Below are 20141 nucleotides of genomic sequence, written 5' to 3'. Positions count from 1 at the left end.
TGACATAGAAATGGATGGAGGCAGAAAATTGGTCTACAACCACTCCTTAGCCCAACAGTTCTAATTTCAGTTCTAATTCGTTGAGGCTATTGTGCCATTTGAGGGCACTGAAGCAACAACTTGTCACGTAATACCTTTCCAAGAGTGTCGAACTTAAAAGCAATTCCCAAACAGTTTAGACAGAACATTTGGCTCATGGCCTCATGTCCAAAAACTACAAAGGAGACTTGAGGCTGCCATCACATGAGGGGCAGTCTTGTTTCCACAACCTCAGCCAACTTTTAATTACTCATGGGTCAGTTATTTGAGTGCTGGATTAGCAGACCCTATGTTTCTTCCCTTACACCCTTTCCTCTCCACCTTTGAAAATCACTCCATTGCTATCAATCATTTTAAAATCACATTTGGAACAAAAATTAAATATAAACTAGGTACCCAGAAGAACTATGCATAATCACCATTCAAATAAGTGTTTCAAAGCCCGAATGTAAACAGGTTTTGTCTATCTGGCTGAGTGGTTCCCAGCCTGGTCTCTTCACTTTATGCAGAGCTGGAACGCTCATTAGTTTCATGTGGACATAAAAGTTGAGGAGAGGAATTAAAATGCAGCCAAACACGATCACTGCATTTTGCTAAAAGAGTTGACAGGGAGAGAAATAGACACTGATTGTTATTGTTGTTTCAACTAGCTGGGCATTGACTTTTCTAATCCCCACCCTTTTATTTTTACTCTGATTCAGTACTTAAAACTATTCGCTCTTTTTCATATTGTACTATTTAAAAACCCTGCATCATCTGCATATAACAAAAGGTAATGTAGGTAGTAGACGAGATTTGTGTTGCAAAGAACATAGTTGCTCAAACCAAGTGTCAAACCACTGGACACCGCTAAAGAGATTCTAATTGTGTGGTCTTCGTTTATCAACTAAAAAGTCCAGTGCCCTGTCTGAACGTCTGTGCTGTGCCAACAGCGAAGAAAAGAGACACATGCCAATGTTATTAGTGTGGATCAAATGTCAATAAAGCAGGGCCAGTGTGCTGAAAGCTGGAGCAGATTAACTCCATGCCCGTGTCCACATCTCCTATTGCAGTGAAACCCTGTTCTGTCAACTTGACTTCATAATCATGTGCTCAGTGAAATGATATATGCATGCAGTGGCACAAATCATGTATCCACTTATTAAAACGGTGCCCACAGCCCTACCCCTGTGAGCGGTTTTCAAATAAATTACTTTGGATGAAGCTTGGTAGGAAGGACTGCCATTAAGTGTAATACGTCCTTTTGAGGAATTAACTCAGGAAATAACTCATATAATTACTGTAAGCCTTCTTCCCCCTTTCACTTAAAGAGTCTAGACAATGTGTCAAGGCTACAACATGCATCTCTGATGTTATGGCAACTAAATAACAAGACGTTTTGTAAGTACTGACAGCTATGTGTTATCATATAATTATTTCTCAAATTGTAAATGGATCTTAATTTCAGAATCCTCCACGACTACCCAGACAGTATTTGTGTTCACTACAGAATTAGACATTAAACCAATATTTTGGAAGTTGTCTTTTTTCTTTTGGTTCTCTTTTTTGATTTTTAATATTTTTAGTGCTTCACCACAATTTAACATAAAGCTGATAGAATGCTTAAAGCACTCATTTGGCTCAGTTGTAACTGAGCTTCTGATTTTCTTTAGATGTTTGGCTTTTGTAAGTTTTACATAATCTGCTTCTGAAACGGTACTTAAAACACGCTATTAAGTTTTTCTCTCTCTTCTAATCTAAACTGCTGCTTTAAGAAAGGTTGAGAGAAAGGTACTGGTTCTAGAGGTTTGGAATACCTAAAAAGGTGAGTTTTCTAAAAAACTTTCAACGTGCACATTATTACTAACTTACCAACCCCGACATGCATCCCTTCTTGTGGGTACATGAGGTAAGTGCTTAATCGTCTTGAAGATATATTCTTTAATAGTAGATGGCTTTTATCTAAATATCTATTTTACATTATAAACTCCTTTGTAAAATGACTTTCACAGCACCCAGCAGCATACTGCTCACAAGTTTTTTGATGACATGAAAAGAAGAAGAATGTGTTTGAAAAAGCTGGGTGATCTTTTAAATCGGTGCCATTTAAAAGTCTGGTCTGTGGATGGGCAGCTTCAGCATCACCTGGGAGCTTATTAGAAATGCAAATTCATGGGCCTCACCCAGACCTTTAGAATCAGCCTCTCTGGGAGAGACCTGGCCATCTGTGTGTGATAGTCATTCACCAGGTGCTTTGAAAAGCACTGCATAAAGAAGGGTTAGCACTTATAAGTGCTTACTATGCTAGGAGCTTGCTGTATGTTATGTTAATCACTACTTGTAACAAGCTTGTGAGGCAGATACTACTACGTCTGTTTTCTAGATGAAAGAATCACTTTTCCAAAGTCGAACGTAAAAATGGGTGAAATCAAGACAATCCCAGCTCTAAGCTCCAAAGGCTGTACCTTCTTTTGAATAAAGGAAGAGGATTATTCTTATGGTGAGGCCTTACTGGAATGTAAAACTTCCACAGCAAAAGTGTAATTCTGCAAGTCACACATACATTTATACAGCAGGACACTTTACAAAATGTCAGTAGTCTGTCATTGAACATTTGGGCAGGGACAAAAATATTCAAATAGCAACACCAGTTAAACACAGTTAATTATAGAACCCTATAGGTTGTGCAGACGAGAAAGTGTACCTTCTTTCTACTTAAGACCATAATTAGAAGCAGAGATACTCATCTGTAATCAAATTTAGAAAGGGAGGCAAAGTTTCAGCTTTCAGTCCGAGGCCAAAATTTGGAACAGAGAGCCAATACAGCTAAACTAAATCTACAACTCAGTGAATTGGGGAAAGGGGGTGTATTTAGGGGAAGAAAAAAACAAGCCAGGTTTTCATAATTCTACCAAATGCAGTTGAAGGAAGAATCTGATGGGATAAGCTTTTTGTTGGAAAATATGTAGGCAGGCAGAATGTGAACATGTGGTCGTATAAAGGCTTACATCTAGAGTTGCTCTTGTATCTGTTTTAAAGGGACCCAAGCCCACCTGATTCCCCCTACCCATGCCAGATCCCCACAGTCCCCCTAGAAGGAAAACATTTGTGCTGATTATTCAGTTTGGTTTTTTGTTAGGTAGGGTGGACAGGCCAGAAGGAGGAGCGGAAGGGTGGGAAGACAGGAGAAAACAAAGGGAAGAGAAAGCACTAACTGTCCATTCCAGGATGCCTCTGTTTACTCGGGGCTCCCACCCACTAAACCATCAACCTGGTCTGCAACGGGGGCGGCGGGGGGGAGTTGCCTGCTGGGCTAACGGGGCATGCAGCTCGAGCTCGACTAGCTGTGAACGCTGCTGAGTGCCTTCCAGGGCTCAGCACCTGCAGATGCTCGGGTGAACCATGCTTCCTGGAACAGCTGTTCTCCACAGGAGTTCCAGCCAGTGCCCGGCAGCCAGGACAGGGAAGCACTGAGGGGCTCCAGACGGCCCACACTGACAACGTCTTCAGCGACCTCGCTGAAAACCAGTTCCCTAGGAATTGTCATGGTGAGGGCGTAAGCAATGTTGAAGACACTCCTTACTGAAATGTCTAGGAAAATGAGGACTTCTGAAAAGCTGACCATGACCCCTTTCTTTTGGGAATTTACTGTTATGGATAGCATTTTCTGGTCCCAAGACCAGGACACAGATTTTGTCAATACTGAAATGAAGATAATAATGGAGGGGAGTTGCTGTCCTCTCAGCTTCCTTCCTAGTTTATTCTCCTTGTCTGTATGTCTAGTTTTTGCATCATTAAGGGGAGATGATGCCGAGTGAGCCTCGGATTCTGAGTCTGAGCTGAATCTCAGCATCCTTCCTTCTCACAGCAGCCAGTGCACAGGCCACTGTGAAGAGTTCTGCCTCATGGAGAAACAGGAGAGATCAAATGGGGACAACTCTTTGCCACCACAGCTCTACCTCTTCATCTCAAATGACCCCACTAGGAAAACTGTGTGTTTTAAACCTTTCAGAATTCCTATCTTTTAACTGCACAGTGTTCTTTGCTTTACGTGGTCCTCCTCAGAAATCTTGACTTCTTTGAAAGAAAGATAAGTGTCCAACAGGGGAACTATTTATTGCCCTCATTAATAATCTCTGACACACAAATAAAATACTTAGGAATAAAGTTGACCAAGGAGGTGAAAGATATGCTGAGAACTATAAAACATTAATAAAGGAAATTAAAGATTCAAAGAAATGTAAAGATATCCCATGCTTTTGGATTGGAAGAATTAATATTGTTAAAATGGCCATGCTATCCAAAGCAATCTACAGATTTAATACACCTGTATTAAATACATTACTGATTTAATACAGTGTCAAATTACCCATGACATTTTTCACAGAACTAGAATAATCCTAAAATTTATATGGAACCATAAAAGACCCAGAATTGCCAAAGCAATCCTGAGGAAAAAGAACAAAGCTGGAGGTATAACCCTCCCAGACTTCAGACAATACTACAAAGCTACAGTAATCAACACAGTGTGGTACAGGCACAAAAACAGACATATAGATCAATGGAACAGAACAGAGAGCCCAGAAATAAACCCACACATCTACGGTCAATTAATCTTCGACAAAAGAGGCAAGGATATATGATGGGAAAAAGAATCTCTTCAGTAAGTGGTGTTGGGAAAGTCAGACAGCTGCATGTAAATCAATGAAGTTACAACACACCCTCACACCATACTCAAAAATAAACTCAAAATGGCTTAAAGACTTAAACATAAGACATGAAACCATAAAACTCCCAGAAGAGATCATAGGCAAAACATTCTCCGACATAAATCATAATACCAGTGTTTTCTTAGGTCAGTCTCCCAAGGCAGTAGAAATAAAAACAAACAAAAAAACACAAATGGGACCTAATCAAACTTACAAGCTTTTGCATAGTAAAGGAAACCATAAACAAAATGAAAAGACAGCATATGGAATGGGAGAAAATATTTGCAAATGATGTGACCGACAAGGGCTTAATTTCCAAAATATACAAACAGCTCATACAACTCAATAACAAATAATAAATAACCCAATCGAAAAATGGGCAGAAGACCTTAAATACACATTTCTCCAAAGAAGACATACAGATGGCCAATAGGCACGTGCAAAGATGCTCAACATAGCAAATTATTAGAGAAATGCAAATCAAAACTACAAGGAGGTACCACCTCACACAACTCAGAATGGCCATAATTAAAAAGTCTACAAGTAACAAATGCTGGAGAGGGTGTGGAGAAAAGGGAACCCTGCTACACTGTTGGTGGGAATGTAAATTGGTGCAGCCACTATGGAAAACAATAGGGAGCTTCCTCAAAAAACTAAAAACAGAGCTACCACATGATCCAGCAATCCCACTCCTGGGCATATATCTGGACAATACTATAATTCGAAAAGATACATGCACCCCTATGTTCAAAGCAGCACTATTCACAATAGCCAAGTCAAGGAAGCAACCTAAATGTCCATCCACAGATGAATGGATCAAGAAAGATGTGGTACATGTATACAACGGAATACTACTCAGCCATAAAAAAGAACAAAATTGTGCCATTTGCAGCAACACGGATGCAACTAGAGAATATCATACTAAGTGAAGTAAGTCAGAAAGAGAAAGACAAATACCATATGATATCACTTACATGTGGAATCTAAAATATGACACAAATGAACCTACCTATGAAACAGAAACAGACTCACAGACATAGAGAGCAGACTTTTGATTGCCAAGGGGGGAGGGGGGTGGGGGAGGGATGGATTAGGACTGGGAGTTTGGGGTTAGCAGATGCAAACTATTACATATAGAACTGATAAACAACGAGTTCCTACTGTAATAGCACAGGGAACTACATTCAATATCCTGTGATAAAACATAATAGAAAAGAATATGAAAAAGAATATATGTATAAATGAATCACTTTGCTGTACAGTAGAAATTAGCACACTGTGAATCAACTATACTTCAATAAAAAAAAATTAAAAAAAAATCTCTGCCATATAAATCCCTTCTAAACCCTGACTTCATCACCTTTTCCTTGAGGAAAGGTATTACTGCCCTGCAGGTCAACATGAAGGCCACCAGGAGCAAAGCAGACCTTCCCTTCACAGCCTGCCCACCCCCTTGTCGATGCTTCTTGCCTTCAGTTCCCAATCCTAGGAATGTGCTTTGAAACAGGGCCAAGGTGAGAGGACATGAGGATTCCTTGCCATGAGGTCAGAGACTGGGAAGTTCTGAGTAGAGATTTCCTCTCATAAAATTAAAGCTTTGGAATATGCCAGAAGGAGAAAAATGCCAAAGGAAACGGTCTTCCCTTAGCTGCCTCAGTAGGAGGGATGCTACTAGCTTCAAGTACAACAAGGACAGGGGAGCCAGGCCCTGGAAGGTGGGCAGACGTGGTTTTGGGACCAGGTGTAGCTGTTTTATAATTAAAGGGTCAGATGCTGAAAGCAGTGTTTTTGGGGAGCTATGGACAAATGAATTCATAACATCTGTTTACATCTCTCGGTGCCTCCAGTCCCCTCCCTCCACTCAAATATGTCTACCTTCTCTGGGGTGGCTACTTATTTTCAGCACTGAGATGGAAGACAGACAAAAGAAGAGCACCTTAAGAAATGCTCCAGACCAAGAAGATGCACTCTGAGTGCAGATCTTATTCCCAGGAGGTAATGATGGGAGAGGCTAAAGTAAACCATCAAGATCGGTCACCGAGCATCTAAAATGCCTGTTTCTTTTCTCTGACACAAGTCATGCAGCACTTTGGGTATCAGCACTTTGCAAAGAGCGAAGCGGATGTCTGCTGTTGAAGAATGCATGCAAGACTGAAGCCAGCAACACTGTAATCCACCAAATGCCTGTGATGCAACCCACAGCTCCCCAGCTCACAAGTTTCCTCACTGAAGTCATTTCCAGGGAAGCCAACAAGAAATACTGAAATATGCAGGAAGAGCCCAGAAAGGCTGAAGGGACTGAGTTTTCCAAGCAAACAGCAACTGTGGAGGGACTGTTTTTCTACAATGGAGTGGGCTCCAGGGAGAAGAGCTGCACATGTGTGAAGCCAACTTTTGTACTTCACCAGGGATCACCTGGACACTTCAAGTTCAATGCAAATGCACAGCAGTAAAGAAAAAAAGAAAAACATCAAGAAAAAGGTCTTCCCTGGTTTTGGTAACAACAGCTGGTGTGACCTCCATTAATCATAGAATTGGGCATCTGCAGGCCTTGCTCACTGGAGAGAAGCCTCAGGGAGGTAGCAGCAATGACCTGGCGGCAGCTGAGACCCCTGTCTGTGGAGGGAGGAGGGCGTGCCCAGCGACTGAGATACCAAAGCATCCTTCAGTTCCTTGCACCTGCATACCCTTAACCTGGCAAACTGCGCTTCATAAAGTACGAAGCCCAGGTTTCCTTATGCCCTAACGGAAGACATTAGGTTTTAAAGACAAACACAAGAAGACTTCTGAACACAGAAATACAATGCAGTGAAAGACTCTGGAATCTGTACTCCTAGTCACTATCACCAAGAAGTGCTACTGCTCTCTGTTTTTCTCACTCTCCTACAGCAGATGAAGTTGGAGATTTTGAAAAGCAACTGGTAATTCCTCAGTCTCACTTTCAGCTCTGCAGGCTTGCACTGGCCTTGGCCTCTCAACTCATCTGGTATGTTGTCATTGTCCTAACAGAGGTCACCACTGCTGTGGACACCTGGCCTGTGGACAGGCGGCTGTGTCAACGTAAGAGGTTGGCTTTCATTTGGACTGCATAGGCCTTTGACAATAAGGTTTTTGCCCCTATTAAATGTTCCTCTTGGAGAGAAACATCAAATGAAAGAAACTTACAGGCTTTTGGCTGTGGCTTGTATTTTAGAACCATAATGGGAATGGGGTGTATAAGGCAATCTGACATTTCCCCATCTGGTCCCACCTGCTGACAAGTATCCCCCACCCATGCTCTCAACCACCTGAAAAGCCAGTGGAGCAAAAGAAAACTTGTGCTAGAACATTCTGGCCTTTCAGCAGGATCCTGGCAATACAATTACCTGCTGGAGAAATGTTTGGAGGAAGTATGGAGAAAGGAAGAGGCTACTAAGAAAAAGTAAGTGCCCTCTTGGCCCATAAAGAATAAAGGGCCAACCTTTAAAACAGTGGTTAGCAAACTACAGTCAGTCCTCAAACCAAATCCAGCCCTTGGGCTGTTTGTATAAATAAAGTTCTTATTGGAACACAGCCATACACATTCATTTATATTGTTTACAGTGGCTTTTGCACTCTAACGGCAGACTTGAGTAGTGGCAATAAACACATGGCCTGCAAAGCTCAAAACATTTACTTTGAATCTTTGTAGAAAAAAATCTGCCAAAACCTGTTTTAAAACAAATAGAATTTCCTTTAACTTTGGAAAGTGCTCCAGCAGGAGCATTCAGTTAATCTGTAACAAATGCCAGCAGACACTTAAGGGCAGGGGAGGGCATCTCAGAGGCCTAAGGAATTAGTGTTCTGCACTTCTTCTATAGGATAAAGAACAACAGGTGGCCCTCAATTTTTCTGCAGCATCCTTTTAATATTACCCAACTCTTAAATGTTATACTGTTCCGTGCCTACAGATTCTAGGCGGCTTTGCACTCTCTGTTTATGTGTGGGCAGTGAGAGCTATGACCATCCCATCATGATGTGTAAGTGGCATTCCCCCCGGCCCCACTCAGTTTTTAGGGTAGTAAGAAATTAAAGAACAGCTGTACATTTTTGAATTAATATTTTTGGGTTGTTTTTGATTTATACCCAGGAGTGGAATTGCTGGGTCATACGGTAGTTCTGTTTTTAGTTTTTTTGAGAAATCTACATACTGTTTTCCACAGTGGCTGCACCAATTGACATTCCCACCAACAGTATACAAGGATTCCCTTTTCTCCACACCCTCACCAACATCTGTTACTTATGTTCTTTTTGATGGTGGCCATTTTGACAGGTGTGAGGAGATATCTCATTGTGCTTTTGATTTGCATTTCCTCTGATGATTAGCAGTGTTGAGCACCTTTTCATGTACCTGTTGGCCATCTGCATTTCCTTTTTGGAAAAATGTCTATTCAGTTCTTCTGCCTGAAAAATGTCTGCTCAGTTCTTCTGCCTATCTTTTTTTTTTTTTAGTACGTGGGCCTCTCACTGTTGTGGCCTCTCCCGTTGAGGAGCACAGGCTCCGGACGCGCAGGCTCAGCGGCCATGGCTCACGGGCCCAGCCACTCCGCGGCATGCGGGATCCTCCCAGACCGGGGCATGAACCCGCGTCCTCCGCATCGGCAGGCGGACTCTCAACCACCGCGCCACCAGGGAAGCCCACCTGCCTATCTTTTAATCAGGTTGTTATTTGAAAAGATATATGCACCCCAATGTTCATAGTAGCACTATTCACAATAGCCAAGATATGGAAGCAACTTAAGTGTCCATCAACAGATGAATGGATAAAGAAGCTGTGGTATACACACACAGACAGACAGACAGACACACACACACACACACACACACAATGGACTACTACTCAGCCATAAAAAAGAATGAAATTTTTGCCATTTGCAGCAACATGGTTGAACTTGGAGAGCATTACACTAAGTGAAATAAGTCAGAGAAAGACAAATACTGTATGATATAACTTACATGTGGAATCTAAAACCACAATAAACTAGTGAATATAACAAAAAAAGAAACAGACTCACAGATTTAGAGAACAAACTAGTGGATGGGGTGGGGAGAGGTAATATATGGGTTGGGGGGTGGGAGGTACAAATTATTGGGCATATGATAGGCTCACGGATTATCCGTACAACACAGGGACTATAGCCAATATTTTGTACTAACTGTAAATGGAACCTTTAAAAATTGTATAGAGTGGGCTTCCCTGATGGCACAGTGGTTGAGAATCTGCCTGCCAATGCAGGAGACACGGGTTCGAGCCCTGGTCTGGGAAGATCCCACATGCCGCGGAGCAACTAGAGCCCGTGCGCCACAACTACTGAGCCTGCGTGTCTGGAGCCTGTGCTCTGCAACAAGAGAGGCCGCAATAGTGAGAGGCCTGCACACCGCGATGAAGAGTGGCCCCCGCTCGCCGCAACTAGAGAAAATCCTCACACAGAAACAAAGACCCAACACAGCCAAAAATAAATTAATTCATTAATTTAAAAAAATTGTATAGAAAATCATGATCCTACAATATATGTACATGCACAATCCTCGACTTCTGAAAAAATAAAAAATAAAGCACAGCAGACTTTTTCGAGCTGAAAGAGTCGCTGGGCATCATTGTGACCCCCGCACACTGGCGGTCAGGGGCCATGACTGTACCTGTTGGCCAAAAGCTGGGACCTGGTTCCTGAGGGCGAGGTCAGGTAGATGGCCAGGTCTCCCCTCCTGGGGTGGGTGATGGTGATGCGCACAACTACGTGCTCCAGGTAGCTGACGTGGTGGTTGGGATTGTCAGAGCAGCCTGATGCTTTGTAGACGGAGCGCACCGCACTGTTGGGCCGAACTGTCCTGCAACAGAGAGAAGGGGGTTTGAGCAGAGCACGAGGCAGAGCTCGACTGCGTGAGCCTGCAGGCCTGGAAGGACCGCATGATGCAATGCAAGCCGTGGTCGCTGGAGACTAAGGGACACAGTGTCATTACCCAAATGATTAGGTCATTTAAGGGAGTAACCCCGGTTAGGGTGGGAAAGGTGCAAGTGAGAGGAAAGGAGGAATGAAGGTTCTTTTATCTTCATGCAGGTAGTGGATATCAATCTTGTTCAGATAGATCGCTGGTCCCTGGTGCTGGAGTGTCTGATTCAGTAAGGCTGAGGTGGGTCACAAGAATGTGCCTTTCCAACAAGTTCCTGGGCGATAGGGATGTTGCTGATCTGAGGAATCCACTTTGTGAACCACCAGTATAGGGTACTGTGGTACAGTGGAGGCTTGGGGATGACTATGACCTTGATTCAAATCCCTGGTTTACCATTTCCTTTCTCTATAAGCCAAGCGCACACTCTTCCACTTGCCTACAGGCTCCTGTCTTCTTCACTAGCTTCCTCCTGTGCCACTGTACCCCTTGAACACTGGGTTCCAGCCACACTAGCATTGGTTCAAGTTCTGGGATAATTCAAGTTGACCTCAGCTACTTTGCGTACACTACTCTGCCTCTAGTGCTTTTTTGCTGCTGTTCCTATGGCTGACTCTTCTTTCATAATCAAAGCTTAAATTTCACTCTCTAAGATGGTCACTGAACCATAGGAAAAACATGTTCCCCACCTTTTATTTTCTACCCTTTTTATTTCCAGCATTCACTCACTGTCATTTGTAATGATCTACTTATTATATTATTTTGGTTTGACTCCCCCGCTAGACTGTAAGCTCCGCAAGGGCAGGAAGCATTTCTTATTCCTGTTTCTATCCCTAATTATCTAGCCCAGTGCTTGATAGCCAGTAAATGCTTGATAGCAAGAAAAATTGTTGCTGAATTGGTAAATGAATTTGTGAATGAATAAACAATTATTCCATTTGATCCCATTTCCTCCTTTGTCAAAAGGGAATAATACCCAAGTTGTTATAAAGTTTTAAGAAGAAAACACACATTGTTCCTAGCACTTGGCTTGACCTATAGTAAGAGCTCAATAAATACTGGTTAACTTTTTACTTCTTTATTTTTTTTTTCTCTTATTCTTTGCCACAAATGGGTAGAATGGGGAAAAAAAACTTAGTCCACTTATTTCTGCTTCCTAACAATTTCCTCAAGAATTATAATGGCTCTAGTTTTATTAAAAACCAAAGTTCTTACGTATTTTTCCAAGCTAACTCTCTAAAAAGAAATCTGAAAGCAAATTACTAATAAAATCACGAAAATAAATCCTATTCTTTGGATTCAGCGCCTAGGAGAGACTTCACTATCACTTGATGAATCCAATCAGCACAGCCTCCAAGTTTGTGAGGCTGAAACAGGGGACTAGGCCCTGGAATCTGAGTAAACTGCAATCTCTTTTCCTGTGCATCCTGCATCACTCTTCAGAGAACTACATGGTATGTAGTTAAGTTTCCAGAACATAAGGTTTAGTTTTGGGAGTATACCAACTTATGGGGAATACTCCTACCATAAAATATGGGGAATACTTCTACCATCAAATAGAAATATTGACAGAGTAGAAACTTGAAGAATGCCCATCTGTAAGGGTCCCCCCACCCCCTTGTAAGATACATTTTTCTTTTAAGGATCCTTGGGTTATCCTAGTGTGTATTTAATGGCTTAGGGTCTTAGACATTCTATTAGAATTTTATAATTACATTAGAAAAAGACTACACAAATTTCTAGTTTCCATGTGCAACACAGGGCTGTCTCAAGATATCTGCACTGGGCTAATCTCTTTTAGGGCACTGTCATGCTGTCTGCTTGCAGCAAACATTACTTGATTTGTCGGTCTGTGCTCTCCACACACACGTGCTGCTGGGGAACAGTGGTCCACTTTTCCGCCTCCATCACCATGGCTTCCGCATCCATCAGTCCAAATCCATAGAGATGGCTCACTACAGAAGGCAAGAAGTTGGTCAGCTTTACCGTAGTTAGCAGCAACCTATGCCTTATATGTTGAGTTATACTCTCACACAGTAGAAAACCCAGACACAACCCTAACGGGAGCCAAGCTTTCTTTCTAGCAATGATTAAAAAACCAAATAAAAGAAGTAAACAATCATAAGAAAATAAGATGAATGCATATTATTCATTGAGTATGTTCTATAACTAGTAACATGACTACCATTTATGAATTGTTACTACATGGCAGGCACTAGTCCATATTTTTACGTTTAATCCTCCCAACAACCTTAAGATGTTAGTGCTATTATTATTATCATTCATGGATGAGAAAACTGAGGAAAGAGAGAAACTTGGCTAAGATTGACCAGCAATTCAGTGGTTGAGCCAAATTCTAACCCACATAGATTTGCTCCCAGGCCTCACTGTTAACCACTTGTATTCAAGTGATAACATCACCAATTTTGTAAGATAAAATAATCAGTATGTTTAAAGAGAAGTGTATACAACTTCAAAAATACAAATTTTCTGACCTATCTAGTAGTTTGGTTGAAAATCCTGGAAGACATAAATTATTATCTTTCCTCTGGCATATGAAAAATTTATTAAACTTCATGCATGAAATATTTGGAGGCCTCTAGACTTTTATGCCAGCTTCTTATCCTCGAATGTTATAAACTTTTAGTTCTCAATGAGAAATACCTATTGATCTAAAGCTAAATTTGACATAACTGCCTCAGAAGTTTCAGTTACATATAGGAATATTTTAATGATGATACAGTGAGATCTACATTTGCAGCTCTTTCTAAAAATACTTTAAAATCCCAGTTGAATGCTTAAAATCTCCACCTTGCATTAAACTCTCTCATATCTTTATATTTAACACAAAGTCATCGACCAGATTTATTGCCTAAAACATTTCCTTATGACATGAATTACTTTATGCAAAAATGTCTAGAGATGCCCATGCTTATGGATTATTTAAATACTTCAGCTTGAAATTCAAGATATTCTATGATACAGTCCCATTCTGCTATCAAAACAACCTCCTCGGGGCCTCCCTGGTGGCGCAGTGGTTGAGAGTCCGCCTGCCGATGCAGGGGATACGGGTTCGTGCCCCGGTCTGGGAGGATCCCATATGCCGCGGAGCGGCTGGGCCCGTGAGCCATGGCCGCTGAGCCTGCGCATCCGGAGCCTGTGCTCCGCAACGGGAGAGGCCACAACAGTGAGAGGCCCGCGTACGGAAAAAAAAAAAAAAAAAAAAAAACAACCTCCTCACCAAACCTTTTGCGTTAGCAAGGTCAGTCACTCCTCTGCAGTCCCAGTCATATCTTGCTCTTTCTGCCTCACTGCCTCTGCTCATGCTGAGCCCTCGGCCTGCAGTTCCCTCACTCATCCTCTCTGCAGAGTCACACTCTACTCTTCCAAGTTCCTGAAGGCCTAGCTAGTCTATCTTCTCCTTCTTGAAGTAGTCTCTGACCAATAAAAGTCAATAGACATTTACTGAATTTCAACCATCTGTGATGAGTGAATTTTCTCCTTTCTAGACCTATAACTTTAATTAATTTGTCAATCCATCTGCCCTTCTGCCCATCTAGCCAGCGATCCATTCATCCATCCGTCCATGCATCCATCTATTTATCGTGCATCCATCCACCTATCCAACATTGCTTGAGTGCCTTCTATGTGCCAGGCACTGTATTATGCACTGCAATTTTTACCTGTGTCATCTATTGAATTGCTAACTAACTCTCTGTCAGCATGTCTTTTTACCCCAAATGTATTATAAACTGCTTGATGGTGGGACCTAGGACTTACATTTCTTTATATGTTTCATGGAAGTTAGCAGAACTTTATACACATGGGAGGAAATTATAGCATATAAAAAGGAAAATTGTGCTAGGATTCAGAAATACTGCTCCATTTCTGCTATTTGCTAATCATATAACTTCTGGCAAACAAGATAAAATATCTAACCCACAATTTCCTTGTTTGGGGATATTATTATCTATCCCATCACCATTACTAAATTGATTATTATTATATATCCTACATGAGAAAATCTGTGTAAAGAACTATACAAATGAAAGGGCTCATTATTATATCAGATACTCAGCCAGACAGGACATACTAATAAAACAGAATAAAAGTACTTTGCTATGGCAAGGATATATTTAGGATTTTTATACATGTACTTTTGTAACTTTTATTATAAGTGATTTTTTTCTTGATTAAAAAGTAATGTATGTTCATTGTAAAAACTTGTAAATACATCCAGAAAAGAATAAAATAAAACTCATCAATAACCTCATCACAAATCGGTAAATGCTACTAACAATTCTATTTAGTTTTATTTATATAGTATTATGTGAGGTAAGCTTGCCACCTTAATTTTAAAAAGATACAGAGTAACCCACATAATAGAGGAGAAATGTCAAATTTGGGCTTAAGGAAACGAAATTGTGGAGATCTTTTGTTAAAGTTCATATAAATCCTATGTTGTCACTTATCACTTAACCATAGGCTATATCATTTCATCATGAATACTCTAAGGTATTTTCTTTCCCTGGAGGAATTGAAATTATTGCCAAAGATACAATACTAGGCTAACTCTGCATGGTGCACAAATATCCCCATACTAGTGTCAAGCGGTTTTAAACCCATACAATTTATCATTTAGTCTCAGTTTAGGGAAATGAGATAAGAGATTTGATTGATATGAGGAGAGTAGGGAAGAGGGGGAGGGTAAGGGCTTTGAATAGTCTACAAAATGGGTGCCTGGGCCCCAGGTCAGCTGTGCACGCTGCTGTTCCCCACCTCCCCACCCCCCACCCCCAATAACTGTCAACTTAACAACCTTCAGGACATAAATTAACACACAGAGTCATCAAATACAACAAACACTTCATGACTGTTAAACAACCACTCGAGTTAAGTAGAAAAGCACCTTGAGTCTTTATGAAGGCCGTAAATTTGTTTTGGTTTCCCATTCAGTTCCCACCCTCCAGAGACAAGGTCTGTTCATGCAACACTCAAAGGAGGTGTTCAGAACAGAGGCTGAGTAGCTGCAGTAAAACTACAGACTGGCAGGTCAACAGAAAAAAAAGTGTATATTAATAAAATATTAATAAATGAGGGAATCAGAATAGATCACTGAAGTCCATTGAATCAGTAACGGAGATTTTCAGTATTTTAGATTTTAAGATACTTGAAATTGTGTATCTGCCCACAATCATGATACACAGTCTAAGAAAAAAATGAAATAAATTTATTTCTTCTTTTTTTGGGTGGAGGGGGTGGTGCTGACAATATATCAACTCTGTGTATTCTGATTGGCAGTTATTTGTTTGGTTTTTGGCAAATACTAATGAGAAGATAATTACACAATGAATGTGTCGGGCAGATAAACTCCTTCAAAACATGGTGTCAGCAGGGAAACAAGCCATTAAATGGTATGGGAGCACTAGTAATTTTTCTGAGATATAACTGACATGTAATAATTTTTTATATAATATAAAGTTTCACATTCTAAAATTAGCTATAAATTCAGAAACACTGTTTTGTTTGAGTCAACCATTTGAGTCAAGTCTTGCCCATCACACTGTTACCATTGTTACCATGCCCCATGGAGTATGATTTCATACAGTGGCTGCAGAACACCTGGCTTAGAGATGAGGTTCCATATGTATTTGTGAAGTGAATGAATGTAACTGATTAGAGAAATTTTCTTTAATTCACCAAGGGGCATAAAGTGCTTTTAGGAAAATTGTAAGGTGGAATTAGGAGCTCTGTTCTTTTTGTTACTGACTACTATAAAGTCATCATTCATACTCAAAATGTATTCAAGTATAGAGCCAATACTCCTATTTTAAAAATTTATGATTACCTGTATAGCAAATACACCATGCAAACAACTGGTTGTGATATGGCCATTCCATAACTAAAATAGTTTTACCTATGCACGTTTCTCATGCCAAGATCAGAGCAAATCCTGAGCCTGGAAGTAACTTCATGATGATCAAGTGGGACCTCTCTGTGCAAGCACTGTGCCAAATGCAAAATTCTTTGAATTCAATATTTAGAAAGACATTGAGGGAACAAAGCATGTATACAGATTAACTAAAGATCTCGAAGCAGTTAAGAAATGTATTTCAGAAAGTACATTTATCTCTTGGTAGAATGATGCTGAACAAGCTTAATAAAGGGAATCTGAAAATCTTGCTTAGCATTATATTTGTTCCATTAGGCTGCATGACTGTTTATGCAGATAAGTTCCGAAAAGTGGAACTGGCTTTTATGCCAAGTAATCCAAAAGCTTCCCTGCTTGGACTAGTCAGATGGCCGAGAGAAGGCAGGAAAATAGATAATGTTCTCCAGCAGGTATATTTCCATTTTCGGATGAGACCAGAAGTGCCAGGAGGAGCTAATCATTAAATATACAAGTAAACAATTGCATAGTTCAAAAGCAGATACAGTTAATTTAGACAACAGTGCTAGCTATGAGACCTAAAAAAGTCAGTTCTAAAGAAAAGTTAGAAAGCTCAGTAGGAAAAGAAAAATTAGAAGTTTCGGGCACAGGAAGCTATAACCAGGGAAATTTGGTGTACTTCTATATCTCTTAGTGGACTATCCTTGCTGATGCCAGCTATTTTAAATCTTTTTTAGAAAAATACCATACTGAATAGACATTTCATAACTCTAAAATGGCTATTAGTAAAGCACTCTCTATATACTAATGTAATTGGTTGGAAAAAGTTGTGTGTGTGATTTTTTTTTAAGTTTTTGAGCTTCCTGAAGTAAGACTTTCTGCTACCAGCTATCAGATGTACAGACAATGCTATGTAGCATCCAGGGTAAAGTAGGGCAAACAACAACAAAAGCCATCCAAGTTGCCTATGAGAGATTAAAAATTTTGCCTGTGACTGAAAAAAATACAACTAAGTGACAGCTATCCATTCCTGAGCATTTAATATAAAAGTACAGCCAATTTCTTCCATTGGGGAAATCATTTCTTATGACTAACACAACTAAATGCCTAGGTTTACCCAGAGGTGTTCTGGTTTTAGCACTGAAATCCTGTGTCCCGGGGAAGGCCTTCATTCATGGACAAACCAGGAGAGTGGCTACCCCACGGGGAACCAAGGGAGTAAGATGATGCTCTTATGGAGTGGCACAGAGCTCTCACATCTTTTTTTTTTTTGCGGTACGTGGGCCTCTCACTGTTGTGGCCTCTCCCACTGCGGAGCACAGGCTCCGGATGCGCAGGCTCAGTGGCCATGGCTCACAGGCCCAGCCGCTCCGTGGCATGTGGGATCTTCCCGGACCGGGGTACGAACCCGCGTCCCCTGCATCGGCAGGCGGACTCTCAACCACTGCACCACCAGGGAAGCCCGTCTCACATGTTTTAATATCAATAATCCAGTAACTAGAATCCAGTATGGGCATCCTGAACTTATATTTGTATTTGTTGAGATGCACGTGATCATCAAAATATAAAACATGGTTGATAAATTAGGTTTAATCATTCAGTTCTTAGAAAGGGTCAATTTCAATACACTTCATCAATATAAGCTAAGAATTTATACCATTAATTATGATATCACTCATGGGGTTTGGAGCACCTACTATGGATTCAACACAATGAGCTTCCAAAAGAAACAGAAACTGCTGTGTGTTCTCAGGCCAGCAGGAGATGAGACAAGAATAACTCTATGATTTCACTAAGAGACAATTAAAAGCGATAACTGTGTAGTCACTGTGTAAGTGTAAAAAGACTTCAAAAGAGTAAGAAATCAGGGCTTCCCTGGTGGCGCAGTGGTTAAGAGTCTGCCTGCCAATGCAGGGGACGTGGGTTCGTGTCCCGGTCCGGGAAGATCCCACATGCCACGGAGCGGCTGGGCCCGTGAGCCATGGCCACTGAGCCTGCACGCCCAGAGCCTGTGCTCCACAACGGGAGAGGCCACAACAGTGAGAGGCCCGCGTACCGCCAAAAAAAAAAAGAGTAAGAAATCAGTAAAAAAAAGACAATGGATGTAAAGCAACTACTAGAGCCTGCTCTACACAAAGTACTCAATAAATGTTAGCTGAAATTTGGAGTCAGGTAAGATGACCCAAGAAAGGAAGGTGATATTTGGACTGGGCTTTGGTGCCCATGTTGGATTCAGTGAGGTGGAGATGCAGGGAGGACATCTGCAGGGTGGGGTTGAGACTCCGACTGAGATCAGAGGGCTCATGCAGCCGTCAGAGTCCTCGCAGCTTTGGGTTCTTTGATGCTCAATGTGCTGAACCACCTATTCTGAAATAACTGCTCCCACCAGGGACCCTGTGCCTCCTGCACCTACTAATCAAGCCAGACCAAACGTGCAGAATAAGCAGAGGGTGTGCAACGCACCCCATTGCACATGCATAATGTAAGTGCTTCAGTACTGCTTCTTTTAAAGTAGAAATAAACAGCTAAATGCGAAAACATAAAATGTAAGATTTATAAACATGAAGAAGCGGAAAGTAATACTCTTCCGTCTTCTATGTCAGCACTTCTACACTTAAACATCTCGATAGATGAAAGCCAGGATGCTTGCAGAATTAGCCTTTTCTTCTCTTTCCTTACTCAGACATCTATCTCTTCATGACATACCCTTTAAATTTCAGTGTGAAAGGCACATAAGCTTCCTAGAGAATCAGAACTCTAGTTGCAGTGCCTTCTTCTGCCTCTTCCTACAAAATGCAGACTCGCTGGGGGCAGGAAAACCCTGCAGCCAGCACCCCTTATTGCCTTACTTTGCATGGTTTGTTTCCAGTTTTCCTTTGTTTTTCTTAAAATCACAGGCTCTACTAACAACTCCAGCCAGATCCAAAGATGCCAGCCATCACCAGCACTACCGGGGGCTTGCATGTGGAAAGTTTCCAGACACTGATACTTGGCTGTCTGCGGGGTCTGCACTTCAAAGCGCCCCTCAGGATGTGTTTGGTTAGCAGCTATGGGTAGTCAAGACAGGCTCATCATTACAGAGACGAAGTAAAAAGAGTTTAGGAAACCACTGCTGAGTTCTTCTCCTCCATGTACAATGTACTTCATTATACATGATTTATATGTACACAATTTATTATATATGCATATATAAAATACATATTTATTCTACTCTTTTAAAATTTACAGAGCTAAGATAAGGAGATATGCCTGCTTTCTCTTAAGGGCATTTAAGAAAAGATAAACATGTCACATTATTTTCTCCTTTTCTCTGGCCATTCTTTTGTTTGCTTCCAACGTGGTGGTCATAATAGGCAAGTAATTTGCTTAAGGTAATTGACTAGTATTTCTTGAATGGAGGTAGGAAAACTATTTTACCACCTTGGGGAAACTTAGCCATGTATTCCTGGGCATAAAAGTGTAGATACTGTGCTTGCTTTTAGGAAACTAAAATTGTTAGGACAGAGATGAGAACAAAATAAAAAATGTACTACAAGGGCCTTTGGGTAAAAGCTAATTGAAGATTAGCCTGACCATATAGCTCCCCAGCCTAGATCTTCTTGGTATATAACTTGGAT

The 20141-nt window shown here is 41.1% G+C and overlaps 1 protein-coding gene across 2 annotated transcripts in view; it reads right to left on the bottom strand.

The window, feature by feature from the left end:
- Window positions 1-20141, bottom strand: part of PCSK5 (proprotein convertase subtilisin/kexin type 5) — a 456450-nt gene that overhangs the window by 172825 nt on the left and 263484 nt on the right. For both annotated transcript variants that reach the window (XM_082614748.1, XM_082614749.1), the window contains exons 11-12: window positions 12472-12589; window positions 10386-10574 (exon numbers count right to left, since the gene is read on the bottom strand). In XM_082614748.1, the coding sequence (XP_082470874.1) occupies window positions 10386-10574; window positions 12472-12589 (307 nt within the window). The remainder of the gene's footprint in view (window positions 1-10385; window positions 10575-12471; window positions 12590-20141) is intronic.

This window comes from Mesoplodon mirus (genome assembly GCF_964341445.2).
Source record: "Mesoplodon mirus genome assembly, chromosome: 1".
NCBI classification, from domain to species: Eukaryota; Metazoa; Chordata; class Mammalia; order Artiodactyla; family Ziphiidae; genus Mesoplodon; species Mesoplodon mirus.
Note: the sequence above shows the minus strand (reverse complement) of the source record. Positions and strands in the feature narration are given on the sequence as shown.